Source organism: Coturnix japonica, chromosome 2 (assembly GCF_054131305.1).
Source record: "Coturnix japonica strain WE chromosome 2, WE-NBRP24, whole genome shotgun sequence".
Lineage (NCBI taxonomy): Eukaryota > Metazoa > Chordata > Aves > Galliformes > Phasianidae > Coturnix > Coturnix japonica.
In genome coordinates, this window is record NC_140664.1 from 7,651,077 (window position 1) to 7,670,108 (window position 19,032).

The 19,032-nt window shown below is 35.2% G+C and overlaps 1 protein-coding gene across 19 annotated transcripts in view; it reads right to left on the reverse strand.

Moving 5' to 3' along the window:
- The window catches only part of EFR3A (EFR3 homolog A), a 66,353-nt gene that overhangs the window by 19,929 nt on the left and 27,392 nt on the right, over positions 1-19,032 (reverse strand). For 13 of the 19 annotated variants that reach the window (XM_085536968.1, XM_085536974.1, XM_085536967.1 and 10 more), the window contains 8 exons: positions 17,176-17,297; positions 14,034-14,183; positions 9,579-9,716; positions 7,079-7,157; positions 5,807-5,942; positions 4,358-4,522; positions 2,552-2,666; positions 1,313-1,364 (listed from right to left, as the gene is read on the reverse strand). In XM_085536968.1, coding sequence (XP_085393094.1) covers positions 1,313-1,364; positions 2,552-2,666; positions 4,358-4,522; positions 5,807-5,942; positions 7,079-7,157; positions 9,579-9,716; positions 14,034-14,183; positions 17,176-17,297 — 957 coding nt within the window. The remainder of the gene's footprint in view (positions 1-1,312; positions 1,365-2,551; positions 2,667-4,357; positions 4,523-5,806; positions 5,943-7,078; positions 7,158-9,578; positions 9,717-14,033; positions 14,184-17,175; positions 17,298-19,032) is intronic. The other 6 variants (XM_085536970.1, XM_085536969.1, XM_085536971.1 and 3 more) reach the window with 1 other exon arrangement.

Genomic DNA, 19,032 nt, shown 5'->3' on the forward strand with positions numbered 1-19,032 from the left:
TATTGTAACTGTAACTATTCAGCTCTTCTGCAAGCCAAAATCCAGGATATCCTACTCTGATCTGCAAATAGCATTTTAAGTGATTTGCCTAACAACACAAATTTCATGGCAATGCAGGCATAAGGCATTCTTCTGCTTTAGTGATAAAACTGTTCTTTATTCTATTTCACCTATTTTAGACACTAAACAGTTTTCATCTTCTGCAGAAGCCAGGATTCTACAAGCAAAAGCCTTACACTACCTACTACTGAATCTAACTAGCAGAACATACCTTGTTTTCACTGAATAAACCAAGTTAATTGTGGCATTTATATTACGAAGACAAAATAAGGCTGTGTAAGCAAATTATTTTTTTATATTTATATAACATAATTAACATATGTTAAAATAACATATTTATATTTATCAGTCTTTTTGCAAACAACACAATAACATAATTTCCAAGACACATAGTGCCAATATTACAGTTAAAATCAGCATTTGGGAAGTTCCTGATAACTACATTCTAAATGTAGTTCCTCAGACTGACTCTTTGAAAAATAAGCTAAAAGAACTAAATCTCTAAGATAATGCCACCTAACACCAGAGTCAGAATATAGCACTGTTTAGCTCTACATGAATTAAATAAAAACATTGACGTATGCTGTTCACCACTGACAATGCAAAAAGAACTAGTGGCTGAAATACTGTAATTGCATCAATGATAGCCACAGAAACGTGCTTTGCAACTACAAGTAAGTTGTCCCTTTAAGCTAGGAAGTGTTTTACTTTATCTTAGCACTTCATAAAATACTTCAAAGGTGTCACTGATAATTTTGAAATACCCGTAGAAATTTTACATTTGAAAAACATAATCATGATCAAATAATTATATACAGATATCTTGGGAAACACTAAGAAATTAAAAACAATGCCTGTGACTAACACCATGCAGATATGCATCCATTCTCACACTTCAAATATTATTAGCCATTCTATGAATTATAGCCTAATGTAATGGGTGAAAGCGATTTCACCTTGATGTTGCTACCGCTGATATCTCAACCAATCAACTCAAACTACTGTCCGACTTTCTTCTGGATCTGCAGATCTAATTGTATCTGATACTCACTGATGTGCTCTAAGAGATATTTACTAATTTATTTGCAACCTAAGCTGGGAACACGTTGTCACAATTTTACTGAGTAGATCCCCAGATCTATTTAATACAAACACACATTAAATTCCATAAAACTGAAGTATCTCTATGTGTAAGTGTGCACATGAAACGAAATACTGCATGCTTATAATACACCAAATAGAGAAGGCTTACCATAAGTAATGACCTCAATAACATGATCTGAATTCTTCTAGTTCCCAAATCCCTACAATTGGAAAAACATAGAAAATTAATTTCTTAGCATATCTTCAAAATATTACGCATCATCTGCAACATTATTTTTAGTAACTGAATATTGTAGTCATTAAAGGGATGTGGTATGACCACAAATAAGGAGCAACTATCTCCTAATAATGTGTAATAAGTGCTGTTGAAAAGGACATTTATAGCAAAGCATAAAAAATAAGCACGTACCACTGAAAAAGCAGTAGATGATAAATGTGAACTAGACACAAACCTTCACATCCCATTTTAAAATTTCCTTGTACATGAAGCGTTCAACTGGTGTATGCCTGACTTTATTTTCATAGGAATCAATGTTACAAATGACTTCTGAATTGAAATGTAATTGAGGCCATTAAAAAAAAGTAACCTGCAAAATCTGCACAAGAAACTCAAAGAATTGATTTCTCAGATCACAACGAGCCACAAATAACATCACTTAGCCTGTTCTTCATCTCTTCTCCTTTTCCACCTGTTGGTGCTAAAACAAGTTAAATACCTAAAAGTACATAGCCACATTGTGTTTTGGATGCAAGATCTTACAAAATAAAACAGTAGTTGGGAGTATATTGCTTTATTCAAAGACAGTCTTTCAATGAAATGAAAAAAGATCCACTTTCTTGATGTCCAAAACAATTTGTGCTCTAAAGGAAAGAAAAAGCCCCTTTGCAAGTTGGCCCCTACATAGCAGTGAAAACTTCCACCTTCACTGGCTATAACACTGGCTATATATTGTAGTCACTGAATGTCTTGTGTAGCAGAGACCAAGTAGTATGGCAGTCATTTAATTATAGGTTTATAACAGGAATCTGCCCACTTATAGCTTTTTTCTTTTTTTTTAACTTAAAAAACCCAAAATCTAAAATGAAGCAAATTCACTCATTTCTGTAATTTATTAATATGAAAACAGCTTATAGAGAATGCAAAGAAGCAAAAACTGTGCAAGTTACACTTTACTTTTTACAGGTACTTTAAATACCGATCTAAGTTCAATTTCCCTCACTCAGAAAAAAACATATTAGAAGTTATGTAATTAAGTCAATAAATAAGTTAATTTCAGAAATATCTGTAGAGATACGGAAAGCAGAAATGTTTTGTTGCCTTTTTTCTGTATAGCATTTTCTGTATATGTATCTCCTACTGAGACTTTGGGTAGGAATTCATACTAACCCAAGGTGACTTGTATCCAGTGACTGTGAAGTTGCTCCAAAAACAGGTACTTTTCCCATAATGAACATCATAATTTCTGATCTCTGGTAATCTGGTAGATTGCTTCCAAAAAATCCTAAATAGAAACACAATGAATGCACAAAGGGAAGGAGAAATACAGCCTTATTAACCTAAGGAATAAATTACCAATGTCAAAATAGACTAATAAAATGTTTATTCTATTTGGGCATATCTGATTTGCTTTAGGGCATAACAGCCATGAGTTCATTTCTGCTTATTGGCACAGTAAATCTCTTTGTGGCACTCAGCTTTTTTTGAACCTCAATACTTCCTAATTTCTCTCTCTTAAACATAATTGAAAGTTAAGTATGTGAAATCTCTTACTTGAAGCTTTTGAGGAACTGTGTTTCTTGTGGATCAGTGTCACTGCTTTTGTCTCTTCACAGATCACTACTATAAGTTTACTAACAAATCTTAGAGGTATACAACTATTTTGTAACTCTTTCTTTACTTAGCGACTACTGCTGTGCAGTAATGTAAACAAAACTTTCATAGAATTAAAAACACTTTTTGATACATACACATACATGCATATATATGTATATATATAAAATGTATATACATTTCAACATTAACTTGAAGTTTTACTGTAATGGTCAGAAATAGTCTACTACGTATCTGCTATTGCTCCAGACAGCTTCACAGAATAAGCGAAAATACAGACTAGTAAGGAGATTTGAAGTTACTTAAAGAGGTGAATGCAAAAGGGCATCATAAATTCACAATATATATTTATGTACGTGTGTGTGTATATATATATATATATATATATATATATATGTCTAGCATAGATATATTTATATGTATATACCTATCACATAAATGCTCAGAGATATGATTTAGCAGAAGGTTGTTAGAGTTAGGGCACCATGGTTAGGTTGCAGTTGGACTTGATGATCTTTGAAGTCTTTTCCAACCTGAGTAACTCTATTATCACTACAGTACAGAGAAAAGCTATTCTAGGCATTTGACACGGTCCCAGCACCACATTCTTAACTAAAAAATGGAGATAAATGGATTTGAAGGTTCTATTATTAGACAGTTAAGAATCAGTTGGATTGGATGGTTGTAGTCAGAGGGTTGTTGTCAATGGCTCTATGCCTAGGTGGAGGTGCTGGAACAGGCTGCCCAAGGAGGTTGTGGATGCCTCATCTCTGGAGGCATTCAAGGCCAGGCTGAATGAGATCCTGGGCAGCTTGATATAGTGACTGGGAAGGGGAGTACGAACTAGGGGATCTTTAAGGTCGCCTCTAGTCTGAAACGTTCTATGATTATGAGTCTCAAAGGTACCACAATTAAATCATGGTACTACAACTGGCCACTGGGTGTCACTGTAGCTGCTACATTTAAACACTGGTTTCTATGAGCTTTCCAGTGTTACCTTTGAAAACACATTACTGTACACAGCTTGCTGGATTATTTTCATGAAAGTACTAACAACAGTGCTGTAGGAAAGGTGTGGAATGATGTTTGTGTTTCAAGGAATACACAAAACCAATATACTTATTGCAAGTCCACATTCATTTTAGCTTTCATTGACCTTATTCAATATCTGCTCAGTCAACAATACAAAGAACAGTCTTTCAGAAGCCAGATCTGCAAAATAAGCCTATGATTTGGAAGTATTGTCAGAAATACCACTCACCATTATTGGTTTTCAATTTAAGCTCCATTTTTGTAGCATCTCACTGAGAAAAAGGCTGTTAGAGGGATTTTAAGTGAGTCTTTGCTACTGTCATTACTCACCAATTGTTTGAATAATAGCATTCTGGACAATCCTCTCATCACTCTCCTTGGAACTTGTGCTGAACGTGGCACTTCCTGCTGAGCTGCGTCTATCACCCAACTCAAAGTCAACACTGATACGCAAGTGCTTCAATAAGGTGTTAAAAACCTCCAGAACTGTTGGACCTGGAAACAACACATAAATGACTGTACTTGTCAAAAGAAAGATACCTTAAGGAAAGAAAAACTAGACCTTTCACATGCTTTTAAGAAAAAATCAAGTTAAGTTGAAAAGAGTAAGTGAAATTCAGTGTTTGAAGGAGACAGCCTATGTAGAAATAAACTCATGAAGCATGCATATACCACCACATTGTGGAGATTATTTTATAACCAAGAAATGCAATCAGGTATGTATATACATTATCAAGCTGTACTGGATCCAGATGGGATTAAGTTAACTTTTCTGCATGGCAGATGGCATGGTGCTGCATTTGCAAAATGCAGATAGCACAGGATGTGGGTAAACACCTCCCTGCAGATGGGAGGTAATGAATAAGTTCATTTTCTTTGTGCTTGTAGTTTTTGCTTTACTTATTAAATTGTTTTTGATTCATGCGACTTCTCACCTACCTTTTATTCTCTCCCTGTCCTGGGAAAAAAGTGAACGAGTGGCTGGGCTGAGGGGATGCTTGACTGTTTGACAGTCAACCTTCCACACAAGTTTTATATTTAAATAATAAATAAATGAGTGCCTGCTGAAATGCAGTCAATAACAGGTTAAACTGCAAGCACTTGTTCCCGAATTTCAGTTTTTCCAAATCCTGCTATTCAAATCCAGTTCCGTGCACTGGATCAACAAATGAGCTCTTTTCATGATATGATAAAAGGTTTCACCGTCTACTTTTGCAGGTAAGTCAGTCTTACATAAACAAGAGAAAGAACAGGCTTAGACACAAGCTCATGAAGCACAGTAGTAATGTTTCAACAAGAACATCAATGACAAGAATAAGAATGGCAGATTAAGTGTGTGCACATAACTTAAAAAGAACTCTTATTTCAGGGAAATACACTAACTTAAATTGCCTAAATCCACCTTACTTCAGCTGTTCATTGTTACTAAGGTAAAATTTCCCAGAGATTATTCCACCCGAGTCCTGTATTACCTGCTAGTCCTCTCACAGAGGATGTATGAGAAAGAAACAGTTCTCTTGACTTCTCTCTCCCAGACTTCATGACTTCTTACCAAGAAGAAATTCCTACTTTTCACAAAGCCATAAAAATAAACCTAAGCTTTTTTTTTAAGCAAAAGATCACACATCCATAACTAACTGAATGTGAAAGTAACTATATTTGACTAATTGTAAAAGCCTCCTTAAAATAAATCTTCTCCCTCAGTCTGAAAACTAAAGAAAAACAAAACAATCTCATAGCTATCCTCTGATCTGATGCCATTAATTGAGTAAAACTTACCTATTGATCCTTTAGCAGCTATTGCTACTGCTTCCAAAAGAACCTGAATAATGCCAGCACGGACTCGTGGTGAATCTTTCTTGCAGGCATCAAGGTGTCCAAGAATTTCTTGTATTACATGATGAGAATATTGTGCCTAGTAAAAAAAAGGAAATATCAGCTTTACCTATGACTTTAATAAGAACATGTTTATATACCACTCAGCTATAGTTAACTTCCTATTTTACAACATTCCTTTTCAACTTTTTCATTTTTTAATTTCAACCAATTCATGATTAAATCTGGATTTTAAATAATGAAAACAGATGAAGTCAGCAGGTCCATCCAGCTCAGTACATAGAAGTTTACAGTTTCAAAATACTTTGGAATATCTACAAGAACAGGACTAGAGCCAATGGCTTCAAGCTATGCCAGGGGAGATTAGGGCTGGACATCAGAAAATACTACTGCTCCAAAAGAGTGGTCAGGCAGTGGAATGGGCTGCCCAGTGAGGCTGTGGAGTCACTGACCCTGGAGATGTTCAAAGAATGTTTGGACGTTGTGTTGATGGACATGGTTTAGTGAGAACTATTGGTGATGGGTGGATGGTTGGACTGGATGATCTTGTAGGTCTCTACCAACCTTGGTGATTCTATGATTGTATGTAGGATATGGTACTCAAGCCAGCTAATTGCAGTTCAAGGATTTCAGCTGGTCTTACATAAATGCATAATTGATACAATCAGTGACAATACTCGGCTTTCTTCTGCAAAGCTAGAATTTTCTAACTTTAACTTGTAGATGTCAGTGCTTGACAAAATCCATGAAATAGACTTTGTTCACTTGGCAACAAACAAGAGAAGTTGCCCATTGGAAAACAAATAAATGCAGCACTACTTGATATGAAGTTTGTTTCCTGGGTTGTAAAAACTGTACAGCTATGCTTACTAACTTGAGAGATTTCTTTATCAAGCACAACGTCAGAGCAGTACAGCTATACTATTCCTTGATCTGTAGCTTGCTGAGCAATCAACCATTTGAGAACTCCATAAAAACCTTCTTCTTCACCAAGTTCACATTCATTGAAAATACATATCAAATAACCTCTTATCATAAAGAGCAATTTGGTCATTATTTAAAAAGTATAAGTTTAAGGAATTACAGAAATGGACTTTATGGATTTACTGACATAATCTACCGTCTAGTACTATCATGGTTAATTATCATGAACCCTTAACTACTTCATGTGCTCAGCATGTGTATGTGAGGAAAAAAATCTCAGAAAATACCTACCTGTATAGAATACATGATGATTTTGAAGCAAGAAACAGCAAATTCATTGGGATCCCACAGCTTATGATGGTCTAAATGCCTGTGAACAAAAAATAAAGGATTTGAAATTATGATATTCTACACAATTGTAGTAGTTTAATGGTAACAGGCAGCTAAGCATCACATTTCTGCTCTCTCATTCCCCTTCTTCAAAAGCACAGGGGGTGAAAATACAAAGCTCGTGGGTTGAAATAAGGACAGAGATTGTTGTTAAACAAATAAACAAAAAATATCTTTCTTAAAAAAAAATGATTTTAAGCAATGTTTCTAAATACGTATCCTAATTTGAACTTTCCCAAAGAACATAGTAATGCCTAAAGATACCTCAGAATAACAAACGTGAAAGAATACAGACGAAAAAGTCAGCGCTCAGTACACAAGAGATATGACAGGATGCTGCAACTTATTTTATACAAATTTGGAAGTTTCAATTAACTCATTGTCAAGCTTCTACCAACACTGTGATCCAGAAGAGCATGAGTCTCTTTCAAGGTTGATTAAACCAGATGGCTTAAAAGAATGCTCTCATGCTCTAGGTTACCTTCCAGCCTAATGGTGATCTTGGAAAATGTATTGCCATTTAAATTTCCCTAATAGAAATCGCTACAGTATTAAGGTTTAAAGAAAACAGCATATTTGCATTATTAAATCTTAAATCAGAGAACTTGTAGGGGATGGTCTCTCTCGTGCACATTTCAAATATACAAACATACTTAATACTACCACGAGGTCGAAAGACAAACAAAACTACCTCTTCAAAAACCTTCAAGACTTCGTAGCTCAGAATACACTTATCCATGTCTACTTTCACCCCAATATATTTCTAGTACAGCCCATCATTTATGTGATAGCTTATTTCAGCTAATCTATTTTCTTATTGCCTTACAAAATACAAAATCATATTCTCCACTATCTTCTTCAGTTTGTTACTGATCCTGTAATCTTTCAGGTTAACATCTGTTCTGTTGCCCGTGATAGTTTCTCTTTGCCTGCCTCAGAGATAAAGTCAGGCAGATTACGATCAACTACATCTCATACAAAGTTTTTTAAAAGCCTTTCCTTTCAAAGCAAGACATTTAGTTATCTTTCTCCAGAAAGGGAAAGACATTAGCCGCTTCTGGTTACTGAACTAATGGAAAGACTGAACTGGGACGATGACAGCCTAAGTTAATACTTTATGTAATAGCTGAATGGACAACATATTTGTCAAACAAGAAGAAATGTTTAGATATAATGATATAATTTACTTGCCATAAAACAGGCAGTGTATTCAATGTTGTTTTTTTGATTTCTTAAAGCACAGCCAACTACATTTTCAGCATGGTACATTTCATTTTATTAAAATCGTGTCAAAACTTGCTTCATTCCTTCCCCCATCCATCACAGTTCTTTCAATACAGAATATCTAAGTAAAATTTCAAAGCATTTTAACACTGGAGTAAGAAACACCATAAACGTCCTTCCATTAAGACCACTTGTATGTAAGCAATGCGCAGTACTGGGTGTCTCAAATTAAAAGCAACAGCAGAAAAACTGGTGCAAATTATTACATTGCGGACCAAGAGACACTAGCAGGCCCTGAATTCATCCACGTTAACTGTAACTAATGAAAGCAATCCTCATAGTACAAAATGATAAGTTGACACCGATGTTTAGAAAGCAGAACTGAAGCTTGTACAGGCGTGTACATCAAAATCTCACGCACTGTGCTTTCAGAGTGAATACCTAACACCATCCTTTTGACATTACTCAAAACACTTGCACAGGTAATTTGTCAGAAGAATGGCATATAATGGAATGAATAGGATATAACTTGTTATACTTGGGAAGATGTCTGTTTTCCGTACATTTCTGTACGCCTCTGGATCCGTCTAATCTATTCAACATTGCAAACCCATGCTAAAATCCTGGTAACTGGCAATTCGTGCATCAGATTTGCACAATGGATGCACATGGAAAGTAGGATAGTACCATGGTGCTTCACATTTAATCCCTTTGGGCAAATAACAAGTGGCTGCAAAAGCTTCCTCATTAAGGAAGTGATCTTCCCCATTTTCTTTTTGAATTCCTGTTTGTGCTTAATAGTAGTAACTTGAAAAAGGCTTTCAGTAGCTTAAAAGTCTTTCAGTGTATGAATCAAATCAGAGTCTGTAGCAAGAATTAGACCATCTAAAAGTAGATATTCCCATAAAAAGTGGTTATCCTGAAAATCTGCCAGGAGCGGGCAGCTCTCCTCATCACCAAGATGTACTATGGTGCTTACAGTGTCCTGAGTGAATGTCTAATTTGAGGACACTAACAGAGGTGAAAGGTGCAGTTTTAAGTTACATCCAAAAATTAATTTTTTTCCATTAAATTTTAATAACTGAGCCAAATCCTAAATGCTGAAAAGAAGCAAAGAATTGAATGTAAGGATGAAATAAAAAAATCTCTTAAGATCTTCCACAATTTTCCAACTTACGCAAAAACAGGTCTGACAGCATTATTCATATTTCCATAGGTTGCTCTTCCTAATAGTTCTCTGAAACAGTTCTCCGCTAGCAAAGCAGGATTTTCCTCTTTCTCTCCTCCTGTAGGAGAGGATGGAGGGCCAGTTCTGCTAAAATAAAACAAAATAACATTCAAGTTACTACGGAATAACATTCACCTCCCATACTGCGTATGCAATTGGCTTTACAATATTCATTACAACACTTATTGACTGCCAATTCGCTGACCCGGGCAAGAAGTGTATATCAACTATACATCAAAACAGAACTCTAAACAATCAAACATTTTAACTAATACGAGAACTGCACAGATCCTTCATATATGTACTCAGCACCGTGCACCATAACAGTAAATATGTATGAAGCTGAAAACAAACATCCAGGAATTGTGACTTGTTATCCACTGCATCTGGTTTGAACTATTGCTTCCTAGAAAAAAATGGAACAGAGGCCATGAAATCATAAAGAGTTGTGCAGTTAGTTCTTTTGTTCAGACTAATGATCTCATTCACCTACCCACCTCTGAATCAATACTGTGGACGAGCATTCAATAAAACAATATTTCTGCAAAAACAGATGGCTTGCAAGTTATAGAAAAATAAATATCTGTTCAAACTAATTAGAAAATTGTCACTCACACAGTTACCTTTAACCAGATTATGTAGAAGCAAGGGGACAATCAATTAGAAGGTGACTAATTACCACAGTGAGCAGTGCTGGGACCCTGTGCCCCAGTACTGGCTAAGGGCTGCAGGGCCCCCGCGGAGAGGCCAGGGCTGCCCCATGCCAGATACAGCTCGTTCCAGCATTACAGTGCACTAATAATACAAACACTATGTTTATTTCAGTTATAGAAGTGTATTATTGATAGCAAAGAACGATAAAAAATCCTGATGTTATATGAGGGAGAGAAAAAAGCTATGAGTGGGAAGAGCTCCCCAAGCCACATCTGCCATTTCTTCAGCCACTGCAATATCTTCCAATGAATTAAAATCAGCAAATATCAGCAGTATTTTATATGTAAGTTTTAACTTATGACTCAGTGAATAACACAGTGAAAAAGTTTGAATGTTTTGTATTATTAACAGTTTTTTTTTTTAACTTCAAATACTGTCATTTGCAATTATTTCTTTTCTCTTTGTGACTGTGAATCAGGTTGACTATATCAATGTAGTAGAGGGACAGTAAAAATACTAAATTGAGGAGATAATTACAGACACGAGAAGCAAAACCAGGGAAACCATGCTCTAAAAATAAAACCAGCTGGGGCTCAAATTCTTCAAGTGAATTTTGAAGCCTCATGCTGCAAAAACTGAAGTCAATGCTGACACCATAAGCAGAAAAAGGTTGAATCTTTCCAGAAATGCATCCAGTCTGTCATACTCCATTTTTTGACTCATGCTTTTAATTATTTTTATTTTTGTTTCTTGTTTCTTTCACCATCCATCTGCCCTTTTCAAAACTCAGAGAAACTTCAACAAATTAAAGGCAACTGAAAGCTATTCTGAGTTCAAGAACATCACACATCATACCATTCGGCTGTTAATGACATTTTATTTAAATTAAGCAGTTGAGAAAAAGAGAGATTTACAAAAAAAAGAAAGCAGCTCCCACTAAGGTGCAGTATTACTTCTCAAGAAATACTGTACCTATAGGTAGGAAGGTTTTTTTTTCTGTTCTCCATAAAACATGTTAAAAATGGGAGTAATTCACTCACCTACCTTAAAAACTACACATCCAAGCAATAGGAGATTTAAGAGTACAGAAATCAATGCACTGAATTCTTAAATATAGTTCTGTTCTGCAGTGCAAGCTTGTGCATTAAATGTTTAAAACAACATTCATTAAACATCAGGTATCAATGTATGTAGTGTTAAATCTTCAGTATCGTAAAACCTCAGCTTTACAGCACTGGAAAAGGTTGAATACAGAAATGCCCCAAGTCAAATGAGCTCATGGTACCTGTACCCTCTACAGATATTCTAATAGGAAAAACTCTTCTAGTATTTCAAGGTTATTGAGATTTAAAAGACATAATATGAAAACCTTGTAGCATCTGGTAACATCACATTTTCTAAAAGCCATAACAGTGTTGCTAGCTTGTTGGATTTTAATAGTAAGAAAATCCCAGGCACCGTATTAGTTAAGTAATGTGAAGTAGTTTTATGAAAGCACAACAATTAGAATAACAGTAACCTGCAGCTTTATATGGCCGCTGTGCATCTTAATTTCTTTTTTTATTTTTTTATTTCCTACTATGGGATAGCCATACAGTCATCCTCCTCAGAGCAAAGATACAAATGACTGCATAAGAGAATCAGTCCTATTAGTTTTTTGACACAGACTTCCTAGAAAAGAGTATTACCGAAAGTGGGATGGGGTAAGATAACAAGGAGAAGAACACACGCAGTTCATAAACCTGGAAGAAATCTACTTAAAATGCAATAAAAATAAGTTATGAACCAAGAAGCACTGCTCAGATTCTTGCTTAGAAGAGATTATGGGAAGAAGCTGAAGAAGTTCCACAAACATTATGGATATATTCAAACTTAAGTCTTTAAGAAGTACCAATACCTTTTTGCCTTAATTAAGGTCGACACTTCCAATTTTACAGATATCTTGAATGATAATTTACAAAATAATTGAAAATAATCTTTAATTTCTCTATTTGATACATACCTTCCCTACTTGTTCTGAATCTTCTAGAAAATCTTTAAAGGGAGAGAAGAATCTCTCAGGTTTATACTATACAGAAAGTATGCACAGCAAAGCATATCTTCTGATCCGTATTCAGGATTTCAGAAATAAAAATTACGCTGCTCTTAAAGGTAGAGCCTACATATGGTTGCTTCAACTTTACCACAGTTGTTTTCTTTGGTAGGGGTAGGGGTATTTTCTACAATTTCTCCTTCCTTACCATGCTTCCACTCCATCTGCCAAAACAGTATGTTTCTTACTCTTCAAGAAGCCTCTATTTGTTCTCCACAAAATATAATGTTTCATATAAGACAAAATAAGACATTCTCTAACATCATTTAAGGCCAGAAGATCAACAATTTATAAATACTGTATTCAGCTTTTCTATCATATTTGTATCATAAAGCCCCTATTTGCCACAAGGAAATTCACGAGTCTTTTCTTCTATTGAATGTTTACTATAGGAAAAAAATTGAAGAAGCCAGTTCAGATAATTAAAAGTTGCCTTATGACAGATTTGTTTTTCTGCCACCAATGCTGCATTGCTCAATAAATGATAAAAATGAATCCTGTAGCACATCTAAACTGATCTGCTTTATGTGGTCGATCCAAATCCTACTTTAGTCAGTAGTTAACTTGGTTGCATAAAGGTAAATATATGCTTGGGGGAACTGTAAGGGGTAATTAAGGAAAGAGCATCTAGAAACACTGTGAGAGCAAGCAAAAGCTAAAACATCCTCAGAGAGCAGGTTCAGAAACCTTTGGCTCTCATTCAGTTGTCTCCTCAGATTTAAAACCCAAGAGGATACTTCTGTGTGTACTTGGTGAGCCCTTAGTGACAATGCAGTACATACATAAAGCACACACAGATAGATAATAAATGATCTCAGCCACTGAGTTTGAAAATTTACATAATAGAAGAGCCATGTACTAACAGTTAGGAATAAAAGAAGTAAAACTGAGGTATAAAAAGAAAAAGAAAAAAAAAAAAGAGAGAAAACTGAATGATTGTGAAAGCTGAGTGTCACACAAAAGCATGAAAAAGCATGCTGTCGTTGGATGCCTGCTGTGTCTACCAGACAAGTTTTGAAGCAGCTAGGACTGAATGTGATGCAAACATTTAAGCTTTTCCACACAACTGATGTAGGTTTTCATATAAGGAGTTTTCAGTGCTATCAATAACCATCTTCTATACCTTATAGTCTTAGGAGATGAATGTATATACATGGACAAAAAAAAAAGTGATATTTCTGTTATAAGTTAAACAGCATATCCTCAACATTAGTTATCACATACATCTTTTCTGAATGCCAGCTTGGCTGGTAAATACGCCCAGGAGATATTAGGGGCAGAAAAAGTAAAAATTTTCTCTCTTTTCTTTAAGAATGGCTGCAGACAGGGCAGGGAGGACTAAGCAGGAATTGAACCTTCAAATTTTAATAAATAGAACTATTGAAGTCTGCGTTACCTACAAGCATGTGCTTAATAATCTCTGCATTCAACATATTTGTTAATTTTTTTTTGTAATAAGGAGTAAACATGGATGTACAACTTCTTTAACAGTGAACAAACAAAATGCAGGGGGTTGAAAAGACAAAAATATTAGCAGCAGGTAGGAAAAGCTCTTCTGTTTCAAGAACCCTTGGCTAATAAGCTACTGATTTCCACCTGCAAGAAAAAGATCAGTATCGTAAAAACTGAAACTTACTAGTAACCAGAAATAAAATTACCTGTCAACATCCTCTATCTTCTGCATATTAAACAGCAGAGATGGTACTATCTTATCCATGTGCTGAGGTTCCCATATAGTTGCTCGGAGTTCATCATTAACTGTTTTACGAACCACTCCCTGAATGCCCCTGATTCCAGCAATTCGGATCCTAAGGAAAGAAGAAATGGAATTATGAAATAGGATAAGCAGAGCACTTTCCAGCATGGTTGTCTAGGTATTATGCAACAGCAATCATGCAGTATGGAATTTCATTGGGTTCTCAAAAATAGTAATTTGGAAATTACTGGATAAAAACCTTGATAAACTCTATGGAATTTAGTATCCAACAGTTGCAAACTTAACCTATTCCAGTGTAGAAAAAACATGTGAAATTAGCACAGCTCAGCTGGAGCAACAAAGACAATTAAGTCTTTAAGCATTGCAGTTAAGGCTGTGGATTAACAGTAAGTCTTTCAAGATTTGTGGAAGATGAACAACATGGAAAGCACACAAAAAGATATTTCTGTCAAATTAAGCCTGACACAACAAAGGAGCCACTGCTTTTGTTCTAAAACTGCTTTAGCTAAATTAATTGTGGCTGATAAACTAAAAAAGAAAATTTAATGTAAGTTTTTTTTTAAATAAACTTAGTCTAGCTATTAGCTACTTTCATTATTTTTAACAATAAGAACATGAACAATGAATGTACAGCAACTCAGTGCTCTTTTCCAGATATCGAGTTCTAAATAGCAAACAATGTAGTCCTCTCTTTTAAATCTATTTCTGAACAATGCTACATGCATTCAAACAGGATCCAATAGCAGTTATCATTCTAGACTTTAAATACAACTTTAATAACCTTTACATATAAACCTAAGAAGGAGGGGGATATACAAACAATGATCAAAGTACTTTCTGATCCTCTAGTACAACTACAGTGCAGTACCCAATATTAAGATTTCAATATTAAGAATCGAAGACTGTCATTCAAGACAGAGAATTTCCAAAATCCCATCACTGAAAGATTTTTCACAGGCAACTCCTGTCACCTACAAATAGCTTGGATTTGAATTTAGTGTTTAAAACGCAGCAACACTTTTTCTCAGAATCTCTGATTTTTAACTATTATCTCTTCACATCAGATTTCATTGATACACTGGTTTGCCTGTAGACTCCCTGCTGAAAGGGAAATATCACTTATGGGGTGAGGTCTGCTCTCAGGCTCAGAAATCTCCATTATTTGACCAAAAACACAGATGAGATTTAAACTCCTGTTCGCATTCCAGTCAGTAAGTTCAGTGGAACATCAAGCTATGCAGGCAAACTGCAGCTACACATGTCTATCACATGTCTATTTTAGGATAAGCTGAATTATGCTCTAGGCCCTATCAAATGCACTAGCTACTTGTGATACCTGCATTGCGAATTGTTATCTGGAATCAAGTGTCATTTGTTACTCCCGTACTTACAGCAAATTTGATATGACAGCTCCAAGAACGATTTTTTTTTAACAAAGGAAGAGGTCTTGTTTTAAATTTATCTTTCAAAAGAAATGCATTTAAATTATGATGATGTGAAAGTATTGCTACATATGTGGCTATTCTAAGTAAAAACACTTTCACTCTCACAGTATATATGTACTTCTGTGTAATAGAGCATTAGCAGCACTAATCTTACGTTCCTTCAGTTGAACGGGAGGTCTAAAAAAAAAGATGTAAGTTTTGATGGCTTGCAGCAATGAATTTAACCCATAAAGGAAAGGTTTATTAAGCTATTAAAGCAGAGATTACATTTAAATCAAGGATGTGTGCAGCCTTACATCACTAGGATAAAATTCCTTCCTAAGTGTACATCAACACTGCAAACTGAAGCACAGGTGACAACGTAGACTGATAACGTACAAATCTGAACACTAACACTGTTCTCTTACCCCAATAATAACAGCTCCTTTGATGTATGTTACTTTGGGGTATCCTTTTGAGTGGCATATAACACATGACAAATAAAATAGAGATACACTCTTAATGCATCCCATGCTCAGGATCATTATTAAAATTACCTCTCTTATGAGGGGAAATGAAGGTAGAAGAAATACTAAAATAATAAATCCTGAATTGTGCTTTGTATATTAACCTGTTACACAATGTTTTACGTTAAGTACTTTAATATTTATTTTGCTTACAGTAAACCTTAATAAAAGAAACTACAGCCATGAAGAACTCATAAAAGCATTTATGAATATAATATTACGTAACCATCAGCCTGAGGCAAATAAACACACTGAAAGAAATATATTGTTAAAAGGTAGTTGCATAATGCAGCAGCTTCACCAGTGACACCTGCTTAAGAATCACAGAATCATAGAATGGTTTGTGTTGAAAAGACCACGTAGCTCCAACACTCCCTGTTGTGGGCACGGTTGCCATCTACTAGGTCAGGTTGCTTAAAGTCACATCCAGCCTGGCTGGGACAGCTTCTCTGGGCAATCTGTTCCAGTGCTTCATCACCCTTGTAGGGAGATTACTTGCTTATACCTAATCTAAACCTATATTTTTCTAGTTTGAAACTTGTCCCTTGTCCTGTCATAATATTCCCTGATAAAGTATACGGACTTTCTATGATTGAACAACTTAATGCATGGAAATAAATGAGTAAAACAGTGATGAAAATTATTCAGTTAAATACAGACAAATGTTTCACATAAAGAGAAGAACCACTAGGGGGAGCTGAAGTTAAAAACATGGTGGTGCTTACATAATATATAAAAAAAAAATTAATACAAATTCACAACGGCATTTCAGTTTCATATAGCAGTATCACATGACAGACATCTAATAAAACTCAATTTAAAAAAATCTCAAATAACAGACTCATAATATGCTATTCTATTCTCATAAGTAGTCCTACCGATTTCTCAAATGAGTTATGCAACTCACATGCATTTACAGTAACAAGTACTGACCTTCTGGAGAGAATCCATGCAATTCAGCAGGCATTAATCAAGTAAAATTTCACCTAAATATTCTGAGTTCTATCTAAGATTTTCAGTACTTAAGAAGTCAATTTCATTTTTTTCCCCACAGAATGAATGATTCCACTATAAATACAACAATAAAGCCTTTACAGACAATTCTTAACAGTACATAAGTTATAGCACTTACTCAGTTTGTGTTTCTGGATCATGGTCACATGAATGACACATGGCACTGAATCGAGACACAAAGAAGTCATAGCGTCTGTGATATGAAGGTGTGTCTTCCTCAATGTTGGCAAATTTGACAAACTGGAAAATGAAATATAGAAGAAGAAGCTTTTGATACCAATGAACACTAGGATTTATTTAAAAATAATATAAAACAGTACATTTAAGTAATATCACGTTTAAACATCTAACTTCATAGCAGAAAAAGCCAAACTGAGAGGTTTTCTTTTTAAAGAATCACCACCAGAACTTCATTGAGATTGTTTACATTATTACCCAATGATGAAACTGAATCAAATTACATATTATGCAATTTGGAAACATCTCAATAGCTAATGTCTTTAAGTCATGCAATCCAAGAAATCCCATGGTAGACTGTCACTGACTGGCAAAGCAGCAACAGAATTCAAAGGAAACAAACCCTGAAGGCATTCTGTCAATTGTGCTTCTTTTTACAATAGGTTAAAATAAATAAATAAATAAAAATCTACAAAGTAACAAAGGGATAAGTAACAATCAACATAGATTCCTCAACTAGAAATCAGATCAACTCGGCCTAAATTATCCCTATGACAAGGAGACCATATTTGTGAATCCAGATGAAGCAGCTTCTGTCACATCCTAAATTCAGTGATGTTGACCAAAATAAATAAATAAATAAATAAATGAAATCCCAGAGAAACTAGGAAAACGCTGTCAAAAGAACACTTTCCATAAGACAGATGCAAAAAGTTTTTTAAAATACCAATTCTTGTAAATCATCTAACTGCAATAAGGTACCGAGTGAGTTTCTGAAGAGGCCTTTCTAGAATGAGGCAGTATTTCAGTTTTAGTAGAGGCTTAGATAATAGAGTGCTACTTTATGGCACACTTCATGAGCCAAAATGGGACTGGGACCTGAACAAAAGACACGATTTAGGAAAGAGAAATGCAAAATGCCACTTTAAGGCAGCCGTACAAATACATGTCAGACACGGCTGAATGCAGATAATTAACTGAGGGTTATTATAAACCACGCATTCAACAAAATCTGATGCTTTTATATTGTCATGATAAAGAAAACAATGTATTCTGATATGCATTATTTGCGAGATCTATGCAGAAAGTTTCGCCATCTAATTGGCATTAATAAACCCTCAGAGGAAGTAATGTATCCAGATTAAGCATCCTTGCTGAAGAAACTGATTAAGTGATACCGTCCTTCAATTATCCTACAGATGAACAAGTTTTATGTAAAAAACACGTTACAAAGACTGAAAGACATTATGTATTCTAGGGCTGCCAAAAGAGTTACTAGCCTTCCAGTGTACAGAAGACAGCTGTGAAAAGAAAAGCAATAGTATGTTCTATTTGTTCAGTGGCAGTAAGAAAAGCAATAGTGATCTTACAGCGCAGCACAGGCTACTTTACACATTAAATAAACCACCTAAGTGAACAGACTGCCTGAAGGCACTGCAGATTCTCTATCACTGAAAATTATAGAACAGACTGCAAAGAGAAGAAAAAAAGGGCAAGGAAAAGTTGTCAGGCTTAACACAGTGCTGAATCTGCCTTGAAGCAGAGTGATGTCATATTAAGATAAGTCCACTTTTTTTCTCTGCAGTGCATTCTATTCATTGCTAAACAAAAGTTGAAACATTTATTGTGCATCTACAACAAACAGATATTTTTATCATCACAGAATTTTATCACAGAATTATCAAGGTTGGAAAAGACCTAGAAGATCATCTAGTGCAACCAGTACCAATACTTCCAGGCTAAATCATATTCATCAACACAACATCCAAACGTTTCTCGAACACTCCCATGGTCGGTG